The sequence below is a fragment of the Microtus oregoni genome, unplaced genomic scaffold (assembly GCF_018167655.1).
Source record: "Microtus oregoni isolate MIOR12 unplaced genomic scaffold, Mior012 000000F_ref0000247, whole genome shotgun sequence".
Taxonomy (NCBI): domain Eukaryota; kingdom Metazoa; phylum Chordata; class Mammalia; order Rodentia; family Cricetidae; genus Microtus; species Microtus oregoni.
The window spans coordinates 30,016,208-30,032,806 of NW_024543059.1; the positions used below are offsets into that span (position 1 = coordinate 30,016,208).

At 43.4% G+C, this 16,599-nt stretch overlaps 1 protein-coding gene across 2 annotated transcripts in view; it reads left to right on the top strand.

Moving 5' to 3' along the window:
- The first annotated feature begins 783 nt into the window (after nucleotides 1-783).
- Nucleotides 784-16,599, top strand: part of Chrna7 (cholinergic receptor nicotinic alpha 7 subunit) — a 108,930-nt gene continuing 93,114 nt past the window's right edge. The window contains exons 1-2 of one of the 2 annotated variants that reach the window (XM_041658595.1): nucleotides 784-885; nucleotides 1,356-1,495. In XM_041658595.1, coding sequence (XP_041514529.1) covers nucleotides 1,487-1,495 — 9 coding nt within the window. In that variant the 5' untranslated portion in view covers nucleotides 784-885; nucleotides 1,356-1,486. Of the gene's footprint in view, nucleotides 886-980; nucleotides 1,191-1,355; nucleotides 1,496-16,599 lie in introns of those variants that run through there. The other variant, XM_041658587.1, reaches the window with a different exon arrangement.

The following is a 16,599-nucleotide window of genomic DNA, read 5'->3' on the forward strand; positions in this document are numbered from 1 at the left end:
TATGAACCTTCTCCAAAACCAGTCAGTTTTCTTTCTTTGCTCTTGACTCTGCAGCTGTCAAATTTTGCACTGACTCTTTGTACTCCCGTCGGCAAACAGCATGGGTGTGTGTCAACACACTCATTTCAAGGGTACAACATGCCGCTACAAACCATGTGGCTGGACTCACTTCCCCATTCCCATGCTTGGGGGTACCTTCCAGCTTAGTCATTTCTTGATAATCCTGTCCCTCAATTTTTAGTGTCACACTGTCTAATCCATAGGAGTGACAGTCTGATGGCTCAGATGCTCTGGAATCTGTGGGAATACAGGGCAATCTCCAAAGTGGGTTTTCTGTACTGTGCTTCTGGGGATACATGGGGTCCAGCCTTCCTCACCTCTGATGACGGCTCTCCTCAGTATCTTCCTCCCTTCTCAGAATCACAATGAAGAAGACTTCTCAGGCTAGGACCTCTGTGGCTGGTCCCCCTTACCTCTCCTTGTTCTTTTACTGTTCTTTGAGTCCCAAACGCCTACACAACCAAGTTCTGGCTTGTCCATCAAACAAGGGATTAGAGTTAAGATTTTAATTTTCCAAACCTGTTTTGAGAGAGAGAGACAGAGAGAGAGAGACAGAGAGAGAGAGACCAGGCTCCCTGCTGGGAATATCACACCATATATTTGCCATGCTCCTCTTTCCAGAGAAAGCCTTGTCCACATCCAGCTGGTCCCTGGAAACACCAGGTCCTGCAGGGAATGTCACAGGGTTGGTTACTCCTCCCTTGTCTACCTTGTCTGGCTGGGGAAACTTCCGAAGCCTGTGAGGCAGATGCTGGCACCAGAGAGAGCCCCGAAAGACTGGGTCCTGGTGGGCAAGGGATTAGGGGAGCAGGAACTGTTCAGGGGGTGAGTACTGCAGGCAGTTGATAGCAGGATCAAGCTGCACCGGGTCAGAGGCCACTGACCAGCTGAGCAGGGATGCAGTTCCCCTGGAGGCCGCGGAACCGCTCGGTTCTGCGAGTGCCCGCGAGGCGGGGGCGCGCTGTCACGTGTGGGGGCGCGCGGAGGCGGGAGCGCGCAGCGCTTTAAAGGCGCAGAGGCGGCTGGAGCGGCTGCTCGGCCCGGGGCGGACGGCGGCCGCGGCGTCTCCGGCGATATGTGCGGCAGACGGGGATGCATTTGGCTGGTTCTGGCCGCGGCGCTGCTGCACGGTAACCGCTGCGCGGCTCCGGCCGCACTCACCCGGCGCGGGCTTCCGGGAGCAGGCGCGGGCGGATGGGCAAACGGGCAAGTGGGAGGGTGGTCCCGGGCTCCGGCCGGGGCGGGGTGGGGTGGCGGCCGCGCGCTGAGGCCCGCTGGGCTCTCTGCTTCCCAAGTGTCCCTGCAAGGCGAGTTCCAGAGGAGGCTGTACAAGGAGCTGGTAAAGAACTACAACCCGCTGGAGAGGCCGGTGGCCAACGACTCGCAGCCGCTCACCGTGTACTTCTCCCTGAGCCTCCTGCAGATCATGGATGTGGTGAGTGTGGCGCGGCGCTCGGGTCGCACACCCTTCTGTCCCAGATGGGGCGGCGTGCCGGGCAGGACACCCCCACCCACAGCCACCTGTGCGTGGGCACTTGGGTCGCGCCTTTCTCACAGCTAGAAACTCCGGGCCAAAGTGTCCCGAGTTGGGAGTCAGTAGCAGGAACAGGATGCGTTGGTCACTTTCCGTGTAAAAAAACTAGTGTAGTCCTGTGCCCGGTATAGTTTAGTCACTTAAAGGCTTTTCTCTCTCCTTAGTGACTGCGTAGTGCCTTGGCGGGGGCCTGGCCTTTCTGCTGCCAGTATGTCTGTGTAAAAGGCTAGCCGGAGGTGTTTAGAACCCCGCTCCCATTAAGGTGATAGACACTGTTTTTATTATGTGAACAGAACGGGTACTGGCGATCCGTTTTGGAGGATTTCAGGCAACTGATAGCAGTTCCTTCGACCCCTTGCAGCAAGCTACCAGATTTAGGCGACACGCCCCTGCGGTATCTGTGTCAGCTTTTTTTGTTTGTTTGTTCTCCTTCTTCTAGCAAGGCTGCTTGTACGGTTTTTTATAGGTGGAATTTTCAAACAGTGCCAATACTTAGAAAGTTTCCAGTGTCAGTTCTATACAAGGCTTGTAGTGGATCAAGTGCAACAAAGTGGTTGTGTTCGTCAGGAGGAACTACTGTGGGAGGAAAAAGGTACCAGAATAATCACAGCTCCAGGTAGGAAGTGCAGAAAACCACTAAAGGCTGACCTAGGTAAAATGGCATGGCAGGTGGTACTTCTCCCTCCCACGCTGCTCCTCTTAACCTAGTTTTCATGATGAATGTTCTGTCTCTATACTATACCCGTTAAATCTGCTTTTCCTACTATGGCAGGCTCCTGCTTGCTAAGTATTTGTGTGTAATTTGGGGACTTTATCATGAGAGAGGTAAAGACAGCTGCTGTCCCATGGGCAATTGTTTTCTGAGTTTACAGAGCACAGACTTAAGGGAAGGAAGAAAAAGAAACCTTATCGGTTGTGAGTTAGAGTGGCAGACACTGAGGAGGGCAAAGTCATGGAGCAGAGCGCAGATAAGAGAGAAATAGAGGTAGCAAGCTGTGATGTGGAGGAGGTGCAAAGACCGCCCCAGGGGAGTTAGGGTCGGGTAGAACTGTAGAACAGTTCAGGTAAGTAAGAGTGGAGAAATTGTTTCTGTTGCTTCTGGCTTTGCTAGTCTCTGGATGGTTGACTAGGACGTTTCATAAACACATGAGTTAGTTCTGCTCCTCTGTTTGCCAGTCATTGCGATGCGCTCGGGACAATATGAATAACTTAAAGATTCCCCAAAGCCAGGTACACAGTTGTGGTTATTTTCATGCAAAAACTACAGAAGGAAGGGGTCAGGTAGCTAGGCTAACAGGTTTCACGAGAGTCACACAATAAGATGCCTTTCTCTGCCTCTACTTTCTCTGCCAGGGTTTGCTTTGACCAGTCAGTCTTATCATGTGCTCTATAGCAGCTTCTGGTGGGGTAGTGAGCTTTATGGTATGGTCACTCAGTTGACTTTCTAAGGCTTTTGAGAAGACTCTTAGGAAATCTGGTTGACATGTTAATAAGGCTTGTTGACTCTTAACTAGGGTCCATGATGTGGGAAGAAATAGTTATGTTAGAAAATTGGAAAAAGATTAAAACAACATATCATATATCTTTATGTATTGTCATATTCGTTGTTGGAAACACACATGCGAAGAGGGTCATGAACAGAGGTCTAGGGGAGGATGAGGTTCGGGAAAGTTGTGGCCTCACCTGAGCCTCGGATCTAGCTGTGCATACATTGAACTTCCCACTAGGCAATGTTGCGTGTTTGTGGAGTGGCCTTGAGAGAGCTGCTTAACTTTTCTCAGCCCTGCTTCCTCATGTGTAAAATGAGAACAATCATTATCCACTTCATGGGTTTTGAGAGGATTAACAAAGAGAGGTTCTTGCCACATGCTGACAATTTGCTGAAAGCTTGCTCCATCTTAATTATGCAGTCTCTCCTCTCAGAGGTCAGGAAGTCCATTCCTAGAGAGGTGTGATCACTTGCCCAAGGATGCCCAGAGATGACAGGCAATCTGCTAAGGAAAACGCTCACGGATTGAGTTTACATGCCCTTTACCCCTTCTAAGCTGCTGCTTTTTGACTTGGTAACTAATTTTTGCAGAACGGAGTCAACTGGATGGACTGTAGCTTATTGAATGTGGCCGTCTTAAGCATCTTAAGAGAAGAATTCATAAGCGTTTTTATTCCAATCCTGTTTGGCTCTGTCTGGTTTTGAAACAGAGCCAGGTCTTTCTTGCTGAAATTTCAGCACTCTGGACAGAGACACCAGCGCTCATGAAGTTTATGCCTTGCTGTCTTGATTAGTACTCCTAGGGGTCATTTTGCTCATTTCGATCTGCTGTTCCGTAGACCAGGGTTGATTCTCCCCAATTTATTATTGTTCCACACCTTTCTAAAGCATAGGTGTCCTGCTCTCAGGGATGTGGAGATGGTATCCTCTCTCTCTCTCTCTCTCCCTCCCTCCCTCTCTCTCTCTCTCTCTCTCTCTTTCTCTCTCTCTCTCTCTCACACACATCATGCAAGGTTGTTTGCACCATACATTCTATGTGTGTTTATAGGACTCCCAGTGTAGGCCTTATTAGGTTCTGAGAATTTACAGATGAATAAAAAAGGACTTCTCCATGTAGCAGCAACACAATCTGGCTGGATCTTAGGCTAAGAAATAAATCTAAGATTTTCTTATGTGATGGAATTTAACATAGTTTGCAGGCAAAATCTGCACGTGTGCATAGGGAAACATTCATTTACAGTGATAGTGGCAGTGGCTGGAGTGGTTTGAAAAGCAAGAGGTTGGATTTCCAATGGGAGTTTCCCAGATGGAGAAAGCAGGAAGAGTTTCCCACGTAATGGCGAGGGGGATTGTAATTGTGAGTCGGGGGAGACGCACCTTCACCTGGGTTTTGCCATAAGATCCTGACTCACTGCCTCCAACTAGGTGTTTCCATGGAATTCTGTCTCCATTGGTATTTGCGTAGGTTTGTTTGCAAGACTTCTCAGAAAATCTATGCTCATTAAAAGTTCAAACATATTGGTCAAACCATAGATAGTTTTATCAACCCCTTTTCAAGTTTATATTCTTTTTTAAAAAAAGTGTGATTTTTCTCTGGTCGAAAGTGCTAGGGTGTGAAGTATCTTGAATACGGTATAGGGTTTACATGTTGGCCTGTGCTCTTTCTGAGCGTCACAGACTGTGCATGAGGAAGTAATGAGCCAAAGTTTTGTAAAACCACAGACTAGCTTGCCAGATCCTATTGTCCTAGAAGTGGGAACATTCCAACCATAAGATTTTTGTTAAATCCAATAAGTATGAATTATAGATTAGAATGAAAAAATGTGCATATGTTTTAAAGATAAAACATGGGTCTTTTGAGGGTTTTCTGTGTCCCCTGTGGTCTGTTCTAGTTATTTGGCTGTCCCCTTGGTGAGGCACTCAGTAAAGAGTGGGAAGGCACTGGTGAGTTTCTGAGCAGGAGCGGAAAGTATCCGGGTCTATATTTAGAAGACATAGAAGCCTCGAATGTGGGCCAGGCTAGAGAGGAGAGTTTGGACAAGGACACAGAGATCTTTCTTAGTTTATTTTCTGTTGCTCTAACAAAATAGCTGAGACTGTAATTTATAAAGAAGAGGTTTGTTTTGGTTCCTGGGTGTAGAAACTGCAAAATCTGGGATCACGGCCATAACATCCTCTTGGAGCCTAGTGAGGGCTTTCGTGTGGCTTGGACTCAGAGCAGAAAGCAAAGGGGAATGTGTGACCATGCAGAAGAGGCTAGACACAGGGGCAGCCTTGGCTTGTAACTGCTTCTTGAGGTAGTTGATCTAATCTCCTGAGAAGTAACCAGGTTCTGTGAGAAAGGCATTTATGAGGGCTCTGTCCCCAGGACCCATACACCAGTCACTAAGACTCACCCCAGTATGACTGTATTAAGGAATTAAATTCCAATACCTGTACTTTGGGGGATAGATTTAAACCATAGCATGATCTCTGTGGCAATGCGGAGAAGGAGAAAGATTCAAGAGATATTTTTGTATTTACCATCCACAATACATAATTGTGCGTAAGCATCATGGACATGACAGACCAGTTAAGTGAAAGTGCCCCCTATCCCTATGCATACTCAGTTTTATAGTGATTCTTAACGTACTTCATGGGCCTTTCGCTGTGCTGATCATGAGGTCACTACCCCATTCCTATGCATTCATAGGAAATCATTTCTAAGACTTGCAGATGGAGGGTTCTGAGTTGCCACTGGTTTTTATAATATTTCTCCTCTGCTGCTATTTGGCCATTTACCTGGACCCATGCATCAAAAGGGTAAAATAAATATGCAGTTATAAAGATATCCCCAGAATGGTAATATGTTTTAAGTGAATAATAGGAATCAATATGTAGTTATGAACAAAAAACCACATGATTATGCTTGAATGGATTTTAGAATTTTAAAAGTTTCGGATTGCGGAGCTTTCTGGAAGCGTTACACAAGTCAGTGGAACTGGAGGTATATTTTGAGTTTGCTGCTGTGGAGGGCAGGCATGGTGGGGAGCCCAGTTTCCTACGAACTTGGGGTTATTTGAAGTCCCTTTGGTGTCCTCCTGCTGACATTCAGTAGATTTTGTGGTTTTTATTTACTAGTTGCATTTAAAGTGGTGTGCCTCTAAATGAAAATCATGCTTCCAGGGGATGTCTAAGCAGAAATGACCAAGGTGGAAAAATTAAGAGAAGTTCTAAGTTCACAGCAAGTTCAGAGATTTCCCCCTCAGCCTCCTCTGACCAGCATTTCCTGTACAGTCGTATATGTGCGAGCAAGCCTGGCTAGTCTACACCGACACACCAGCATAGCTCCCAGGCTGTGCCTTATATCAAGGCTTGGACAAATGGATCTCCGTATACTTGTGCCCACCTTTGGAGCATATACAGAATGGAGGCACTGCTTTAAAAATCTTTGTTGATATTCCCCTTTCTCCCTATCTTTACCTCAAACTGTCACATCCTCCAGTATCTTTACTCATTATATCATTTTCCTTTCCAGGGACTGGGTGTTAGTTGAACTAGTAAAGTGCTGACCATGCACTCGTGAGGACCTGAGTTCTGAACCCCAGAGCACATGAAAAACTGGGGTTGGCATCTGTCATTCTTGTACCTCAGTATAGGGAGGGAGGCAGGCAGATCTCTGGGGCTTGTTAACTGGCCAGCTTCACAGAACCTGTTAGATTCAGGTTCAGCGAGAGACCCTATCTTAAAAAATAAAGGAAGAGTCCACTAAAGGGAAGATACCCAAGGTTGAACTATAGCCTCCTCAAACATGTACATGCACCTGTAGTAATATGTATGTACACTGCACACATTACACCACACACTACATCCCTCGTAAAATGCTTTTTTCGAATGTGATATAGTTACGGTCATCTCTTTGTAGCCCTTGGAGATATTCTCCTTTCTCTTAGTAACAGGCATTTGAAAACCTCCATTTTTTTTCATGACTTGCTTGTTCATTTCTTTTCTGTGTTTAATAACAGGGCATTGTGATTGTATTAGTTTATTTATCATTTCACCTATTGGGGCACATCTTATTTGAACCTAAGTTTTGGCAGCTGTGAATAAACACCTGTGATACCTCTGTGTTCATGTTTTTATGGAGGCTTAAGTCTTAGAAAATACCAATAGGAGCACTTGCAAGACTAAATGCTAAGGACGTGTTCCACTTTGCAAGGAAAACCCAGGCAAATCTTCAGGGTAGCAGTGAACGTTTCTGTTACCCTCTGTCCGCAGCAGCATTTGGTATTGTTGAACTTTCAGATTCTGTTGATTCCAGCACTTGTGTAGTGGTACCTTACGGTCTCATTTGTGTTTCCCTGATATATGCTATGGAGCATCTTCTTGGGATTCTTTGCCATCTGCTTTTCTTTAGGGTCTATGAAAATCCTTGACCCTCTTCTGTAGTGAGATCTTTTTTCTTATTATTGCATATATTTGAAAGCAGCTGTTTATCAGATGTGTCATTTGGAGTGTGTATAATGGTTGGTTTGGCTTTTTGTTCCAACATTGTTTTTTTTTACATTTGGTGAAATCTGTTGTATGAATTGTGTCTTTAATGAATTTTGCCTTTTGTGTTTTTTTTTCTTTGTTAGACTAGACCGTTTCACATTGGTTTAGCTCTGATCCATTTTGAATTATTTTTGTGAAGGGTATAGGTCTGTATACTTTTGGGTACACAGATAATTTTTGGTTTTGGTATATCGTTGATTTAAAAGTATCTGTTGCCGCTGTTCGTACAGATTTATCTTAGGGGCTCACTCTCCTGCTCTGACGCGTGTGTCCTTTCCCTTGTTCACAAGGTTAATATAATAGTCCTACAGTTGGGCAGCGCCACTGCCCAACCTTGTTTGGTTTTGATATTCTAGATCTTTTATGTATGCACTTCAGGATTAAATTTCCAATATCCACAAAGGCTTTTCTTGTGACTTGATTCAGTGGTTCTTTTTGAGTTTATGGATGGACCTTCATGTCGTCTGCAGACAAGGCTATCGTAGTTCCTTTCCCCGTGTGTATATCTTTGTTCCCATTTTGTGCTTTATGCTATTGAAGATGAGTAATGAGAGGAACAGTCTGTCCTTGCACACATCCTTGACAGCGAAGCTTTGAGTTTGTCACCATTCATTATGAATTTAGCTGTAACTGTTCAGCCTTCTTTGTCTAATTGAGGACGTTCGCCCATATTTCTGTTTTGTTAAGTTTCTATATCATGAGTGAATATAGAATGTTTTTCAAGGGCTTACTTGTGTCTGTTGATATGGCAGTGGGATTGCTATTCTTCTGCTGGTTGGTGTGATGGGTTATACTAACTGATACCTGAATGTTAAACTATCCTCACATATTTGGGATAAATCCCATTTGGTAATGGGGAATAATTCTAGTTGTTCATTGTTTAGATTCAGTCTGCTCAGACTTTGTTGGTTTTATATTTGTTTTGTTATTTATTGTCTGTGTGTGCACATACGTATATGTCTGTGTATGTTTCTCTGTGTATGCATGCACCACAGTGCTCATATAGTGATCAGAAGATAGCTTACAGTAGTTAATAATCTCCTTCCACACGGGTCATCAGGTGTGCTATCAAGCACTTCACCCTTTGAGCCTTCTTAAAGATTCCATTGTTGAAGATTTTTACATTTGTGTTCTAGAGTTATGTGACTTCATAGAATTATACAGGAAATATTTCTTTGCCCTCTCAAAGACAGCGTTGAAAACTGTTGCATTTTCTTAATTCCTGAACCGGCTATTCTTTTTTGTTTTCTTCTTCAAAAACTTAGTGATTGATTCACTTTCTTTAATAAATATCAGCCTATTCAGCCCCACATGTATGTATGCACATAATTTGACAAATTATTTATTTAAAAGAAATGGTCCATTTCATTTAGGCTATTAAATTTGTGTGCACATGCTTATTCATATATTAGTATATTTATATCATTTTAATGTCACATGGTTGGGATAGTGGCCTCTTTTTTCATTTCTGATATTAGTAATTTATGTTGTCTTTGTTTTCCTACTCTAAATAGAGGCTTGTCAATTCTATTGATCTTTTCAGAAAAACAGCTTTTAATGTTCATTTTGCCTATTGATTTCTTATTGTCAAATTAATTTATTTCTATTATAATTAGTATTTGGATTTATTAATTTGTGTTTTTTCCCATAAGGTAGAGATATTATTGATTTTAGATATTTCTTCTTTTTAAATGCTGCTCGGTGCTACGCATTTCCTTCTAAGCACTGATTTGACTTAGTCTTACAAGTTTTGAAAACTCACGTTTATTTTTATTCGATTAAAATATTTTTTAAGTTTTATTTTTCAGGCACATGTCTAGAAGCATGGTCTTCAAATCTCTGTGTGTCTGGGGAGGGGTGTTTCTAGGTATCTTTCTGTTACTGGGTTCTAGTTAAATTCGGCTGTAGACTCAGCACAGGCCGTGAGATTGATGTTCTATTTGTTGTTGTTGTTTATGGGTTTTCTAGACAGGTTTTTCTGTGGCTTTGGAACCTGTCTGGAAATAGCTCTTGTAGAGCAGGCTGGCCTTGCACTCACAGAGATCTGCCGGCCTCTGCCTCCGCCTCCTGAGTGCTGGGATTAAAGGTATATGCCAGCACTGCCTGGTGAGATTGCTGTTCTTTTAACTGTGCAATAGGGTGCTACAATGTATTGCAGTTAGAATACCCTTGATCACACCAAATGTTCCATGGCATTTTAAGAATATGTGTTCTTCTAAAGAGATGGATTGTATCCAACTCATTGGAGATCTCAAATCCACCAGTGTCCTTAACTGATTTTCTGCCTGAAGCACAGGTGCATTTATTTATTCCTTTTGGTTATAGGTAGGTAGGTGGGTGGGTGGGTAGGTAGGTGGGTGGGTAGGTAGGTAGATGGGTGGGTGGGTAGGGAGGGAGATGAGAGAGCGAGAAACAGGGAGACGGACAGGATGTTGCTATGTAGCCCAGTCTGGCTTCAGCATCCCAGCTACTGACATGGCATTGTAAGCAGCAAGCACATCAGTGTTTCTAACAAAGGCCTTTAGCCGTGAGGGCGGATTAAACTGCTTGCAGTTTTATAACCTTATGTCTGCTCTAATCTGATCCTCCATTGTCAGGCAATATGAAGGGTTGTATGTCCTGGGGAACTGACCCCGTTTTCATTGTGCAGCTATAACCTTCATCCATAAAAACATTGCTTGCTTTGAGTTCTTGTGTTAATGTCCTTTTTAAAAATATTTACCATTGGCACCGTATATTTTTCTTTGTACTTTTAATCTCTGTTTTCACATTTAAGAAAGTTTCTTGAAGACAATACAGAATTGGACTCTGCGTTTTCATCTACTTCATTTCTTTTAGTCGCTACATTTAGACCATCGAACCAAATGATGGTTGACATATTTGGATTAACAAATGATTTCTGTTAGTCACATGTTATACTCCTTCTAGTTTTCCTATGCTTACTTTCTTATATTTACTTTGTCCTTCCTTACCCTTTCGATGTTTTTGTTTTTGTTTTCAGAGTTTGTATGGGTTAGTCTGACATTCAGAGGCTCTTCTCTGGCACCTCTGTGGAAAGAAAGCACTGTTTCATTTTTCTTACCAGGATATGGTCTTCAGCATTTCTTTGGGCTCTTCCTTAGAATCTTCCTTTCTTTTTGTCACCATCTGTTCTCGCATGGAGTCTGCTTCGTCTACCAGAGCTTTCATGTTCAGTTGACAGTTTCTAGTTTTTGAAGGCTTCAGTTCCAGCATCCCTGTCACGCTTGCCCTTTCTGACTCTTCACGTTGCTTTTTTTTTTTTTTTTTTTTTTTTTTTTTTGCCTTTCAGGGTGTTTTCTGACGTTTCCTTACAGCCAGATATGATGGGCTGGATGGAGGAGTTCCAGTAAATTAGCCATTGCTGATATGGATTGGTGTGGGAAGAGAGGAAGTGCTTCTTCGTACTGAGATCAAGTGCCAGGCTTTGCTGAGCTCGGGCCCCTGGACTGTGGAGCAACCATTCAGTCATTTTCTTTCTCATTTGGTGGAACAGACTGGCTGAGGCTGGCTGGAATTGGTATCATTCTGCTGTAGGGCAGACACTGTTAAGTAGAAGGCTTTCCGGTGTATTGCAAAGTGCACCTGCCTCTGAAAGCCAGGGGAAGAAGAGTCTCTATTTTTTCCTAGGGATTGTGATCAGTCTTCTGGAAGGCACCATCCCAGTGGTATGGGTTCCTATGACTAGGTTCCTCTGGGATTTTTAACTGTCAGAATTATGTGCATTGTCCTTTGCTCTGAATCTGCTCTGACTCCTTGTCTTCCTGACCTGAGGGCAGCTCTGTGTCTTAGGTTCTCCCGTCTCCTACAAAGTAAGCAAGAAGCGGTTCATTTTAGCCTCTTGGGCTTTCTACTTCTTGTTAGAACACAGTGGTGAATTTCAAGCTCATTACACGCACAATTGGAAAGCTGACCTAATAATATTTCTGTAAGTGACATTTCTTAAGATTGTAAAAGAAAGATATGCCTTTGTACAGTAAGGCAAATCAAATTTGGAGAAGACTGAGTTAAGGGGGAGAAATCATTCAAATCACCATTGCTTAAGACATTTTGGTGTGGTTTATTTTGCCTTTTCCTCATTTCTATCGGTCTGGAGAGAAATACTTAAAAATGAAGGTAGTAAAACACCGTTTATGGTGCCTTGATCAATATTAAACAACATTAATTTTAAAGGGATGCATGTAGGCCAAATAGTAAGATAAGGATCACTGTTTGGCACTATTATGTAACTCTTGAATCACTGTATACTTAACCCTCTTCCCTTTTATAAGTTCAGAAATACCTTCAAATGATTTTATTTAAATGATCATGGTGTCCCTTTTATGAAATGCTTACTGGGGTTCTATGGTGTTCAGGTGACAACTCTTGTCTTTGGTTCTTTACTGGGTGCAGCCTCTGGGTTGAAGTCAGTTTGTCACTGTTTGATCTGCTCCTCTGTTTGTTTCTCTTTTCTTCCCGTTTTTCCCCCAGTTTGTTAGTCATACATCTCTTTCTTCCCAGGACCTCCAGACTGCAGCAGGAATCCTTTGACTAATGGAAGCCTAATGAAGGTCACCGCTCTTTCTGTGCAATGTGCAGCTCTTAGCATACTTTGCGCATTCTCAGTTTATGTGCTTTAATTGCCATGTCTTTTGTCCCTCACTATATTTTTAAACTTAAGATTGTAATTTTCTACACTGATAGATCCTTTTAAAATATTTTCAATTGCTCTTTCCATCTTCCTCTCGGAGAGGCAGCTTCGCTTCTGCCTGTCTCCCCACTTCTCTCTTCCCCCCTTCTCTGTCTCTTTCTCCTCTTCTCTCTCTCTCTCTCTCTCTCTCTCCCCCCCCACCTCTCTCTCTGTCCCCCCATTCCCCCTTCCTCCTCCATAACCCCCTGAATAAACATTCAACCTCACCCTGCATGTCGTGTCTATCTTTTAAATTCTAAAAAAAAAAAAAAGAAAAATGTTTTCAATTGAAATAGAGTTACATGATTTGCCCTCCCACCTGCAGCCTCTCCCAGTTCCTCCCCCTCGATCCCTTCCCTGTTACCACTCTGATTGTGCCCAGTCCCCTCTTACATAGTCTTTTGAATTTATGCATACATTTACATTTCTACTGCTTCTGTCCTTTCCCTCACCCTCGACTCCCATTGCCTTCTCCTTGTCAGTATTCTATTGTGTGGTGCTAGAAGTGACAAAACCTCCTATGGTTTCTCTTCCTCTACATAGATTCATAATGATTTCATTTTTAAATAATGGTTCAAAATCTGGATTGGTAATTTATTTACCAATTTTTTGTTTGAAAAATTTTTGTTACAATTATTTTTTTGTGTATGTGCATGTGGCTGCATACATGTTGAAGTCAGAGGACAAGTTGCAAGAGTTGGATCTCTCCTTTCACCAGTCAGCTCCCACGGATTTAGCTCAGGTTGTCAGGCTTGGTGGCAAGCGCCTTTATCCACTGAACTGCCTAACCCTTTTCCCATTTTGAAGCTGTTACCCCATTGTTTCTGCATTCCACTGTTTCCCTAAGGTCAGGTGAGTGTCATATTCACCCTTTATGGTACTTTGCTCTTATTTCCCTCTGGGCACTCTTAAAGGTTTTTCTGTTGTTGTTTGCTGTGAGTGATTTTATGCTGTTTATAGATGTGTGCTTGTTTTGTCTTCTTTTTCATGAACACACACACACACACACACACACTTCTAAATATAAACTGCTCAGTCTATATAATGCTACTTATATGTATGTTTTCAGGACTGACCATTTGGTGGTGGATAACCAGTTGCTGTGCTCTTCCCTGGGTAAAACTATTTCTCCCACCCTCAGTATTTCTTAGTTCCCTGTAGTTCTTTGTGTAGGTTGAGGTCCCCTGGGCTTCCTCCATGCACCTTGGCGTGTCTGTTGGTATTGTCTGTTCAGCTTACTTTGGGCAGTGATGGTGGTGAGACTTTATGGGTGTAGCTTCTATAGGAGTCACAGCCTTATAGCAAACTCTCTGGTCCTCTGGCTCTTACGATTTTTTTTCTCCCTCTCTTCTACAATATACCCTTAGCCTTGGGTGCAGGAGTTGTTTGATGATGTATCCCCTGGCACTGGGATCCACAGTCTACATTTTGATTGATTCTGGTTTTCTGTAATGGTTCCCATCTGTTGCAAAGAGTAGCTTCCTTGATGAGGGGTGAGGGATACATATACCTGTGGGTGTGAGGGCAAATGCCAAGGGTGCAGTTAGCTAGTGATTATGCTGGTTTAGCAAAGTAATGATTGTAGGTTCTTCTCCAAGTTCCATGACGTCACTAGTCCTGGGTAATTGACCAAGCTTCCAGTTCCAGGCATCATTCCCCTCTTGTTGACTGGGTCTTATGTTGGCAGAGGCCACTCATAAGTTCCTGGCCACCCAGACTTGAAATAACCACACAGAAACTATATTAATTAGAACACTTCATGGCCATTGACTCTAGTGTATTCCTAGCAAGCTCTTACATCTTAAATTAACCCATTCCTATTATTTTATATTTTACCACAAGACTCATGGCCTACTGGCAAGGTTCCGGCTGGCGGCTCATGTCTTTCTCCTCTGGCAGCTACATTGCATCTCATTGACTTTGCCTACTTTCTCCCAACATTCAGTTTAGTTTTCCCGCCTAGCTCTATTCTGCCCTATCACAGGCCAAAGGAGCTTCTTTCAGGCCAAAGGAGCTTCTTTATTCATTAACCAACAAAAGCAACACATATACAGAAGGACTTTCCACACCAGTCTTAAGTCCAATTAAAGACTGTTGGTTACTTTCAAGATGTATGTACCACTACTGTACCCTTAGGGTTATCATGCCATATTGTTTTTGTTGTTGTTGTGGTGGTGGTGGTGGTGGTCATGGTTCATTGGTGCCATTGCTGGGTAGGTCGATTGGTTGCTTCCTTCCTTTGGAAGCTTGCATGGTGCCTTCTAGTGCCATGAAAGCTAGTCCTCAGGGATGGAGTATTCAGATTCATTCCACTTCAGGATGTCTCTGGGCCCTAGTGTCTTCAGCAATAGCAAAACCTTCCACTCTGGGAGACAGCCAAGGGCAAAAACAATAGCCTGTGTGTTTTGAGAGTCTCCTGGACAGCCCTGAGTTCAAAATAGTGCTATGCATTTGTTATTTGGTTTCTTTCATCAATTTTGGGATGCCTTTACCAAGTGTGGTTTCTACTGTTAGCCTCTTTACTCCTTTTGGGGTTGCAGTGGTGTGTTTGAAATACTGTAACCTTATAATGTAAACCAGTGAATCCTTTCTAGGAACAGTTTTGTCACCAGGGAATGCCAGTCGGGTCTTGAAGGGACTTTTGATTGTCATAGAGTGCTCCTGACATTTACTGGGACAGGACCAAGGTAGCTCATAAATATCCTCATGTGGAAAATTAGCTGGTGTAGCAAGGATGTACCTGGACCAAGGTGTCAGAAATGCTGAGGTTGAGCAACGCTGCTGCACTCCCAACTCTGTATTTTTCCTGTATTTTGCATTACTTTGTTTTTCCAGACTTCCTTACAGCTGCCTGCTGGTGACTCATGTCCAGCCACAGATCCTCCTTCTTTCTAGTTGTTTTTCTCATCTATTGATTTCACTTTCAAGAATTTCCTTTGGCTTTCCTTACATGTTGTCCATTGTGTGTTTCTCTGAAAACTCAAATGTTAGTAACAATCATTTACAGGGGCTACAGTGGTTAAGGGGCTCAGTAGTTAAGGGTCTTCTGGAGGACCAGAGTTCAAGTCCCAGCATCTAAATAGTGGTTCAAAATCATCTAGAATTCCAGCTTCAGGGGGTCCGTTACCCTCTTTTGGCCTCTATGGGCATCAGGCACATACATGGTGCACAGACAAACATACATACAAACACTCAATACACATTTAAAAAAATGAAACTAGAGAATTGTTCTCAGCCGCCAGGCGAAGGCTCTGGTGTCTGAGGCACATTGCAGCTCTGTTTCTACTGCCTGTTTTCTCCGAGTAACAGTAACATGATGTGCAGTCTTCTCAGCCATATGATTTTCTTGCTTGTTCTAGAAAACACATGTGAAGAGTATAGGTGTTATGCGAATGCCTGTGAATACGTTCTCAGTCCTGCGCTTTCCTCTGATTGGCTGCCAGCACCTGAGTACCAGCAGCCAACATTATCTCCATCCTTCTAGAGGCTGTGGAAAGAAAAGGCTCATCTCTAACCATTCCCTGGAAGTGCACCTTGCTCAGACATTCTGGGCTAGAACTCAAAAAAAAAAAAAAAAAATCACCAGCATCCCGTTCTTCTCTTCCCTGAGCTTGAACTTCTGTTTTGTTCCGGGTGTTCTTTCAGTGAGCTCACATATTAAGTGTAAAGGCATTCTTTGAGGGACACACCATGCGATCCTAGAAAAGTAGCCTGTTGCTCTCTGGTGTCCCCCCTCCCATTTCAGTGTGCCTGTGACCCCTCACTGCCCTGATGGTTCTGTGGTGCCTTCAAATATATGATTGCATTTCTTCCAGGTCTTCCAGTTGTTTTCACTCGGTCTACGGCGTCCGTCTAGCTTACTGTTGTTCATTGTTAAGCCCTATTTACAATCTTCCTTTATAATCAACCCACATTTATTATCGTAGAGTTTCCTTTCCCCTCTCAAACCTGTTTATGGGTCTAGAAATATAAACTTCCGAAATTCTTTCATCATCGTCGCCGAGGATTATGGGCAATTATGCTGGAGGGGTCTTTCTTATAACCGATGACTTTCAAGGCCACTCTGAGTTTATTCCCCAAAGCTTCGGCTCTCTGGGAGCTCCTGTTTCATCCCTGACACGCTGGTAGAGAAAGAGAAATGATCCTGTCACGTCCAAGCAGTGATAAAAATCTCTTCTCTACTGTTTATTTAGCTTTAAAATCAGGATTAGGTAGTGCTTACAGACACGACAAAAGTCATTTTTGTATCTATGCAGTTGGTGTTAGGGATTAAATCGGGGGCCTTGCTGAGAGACA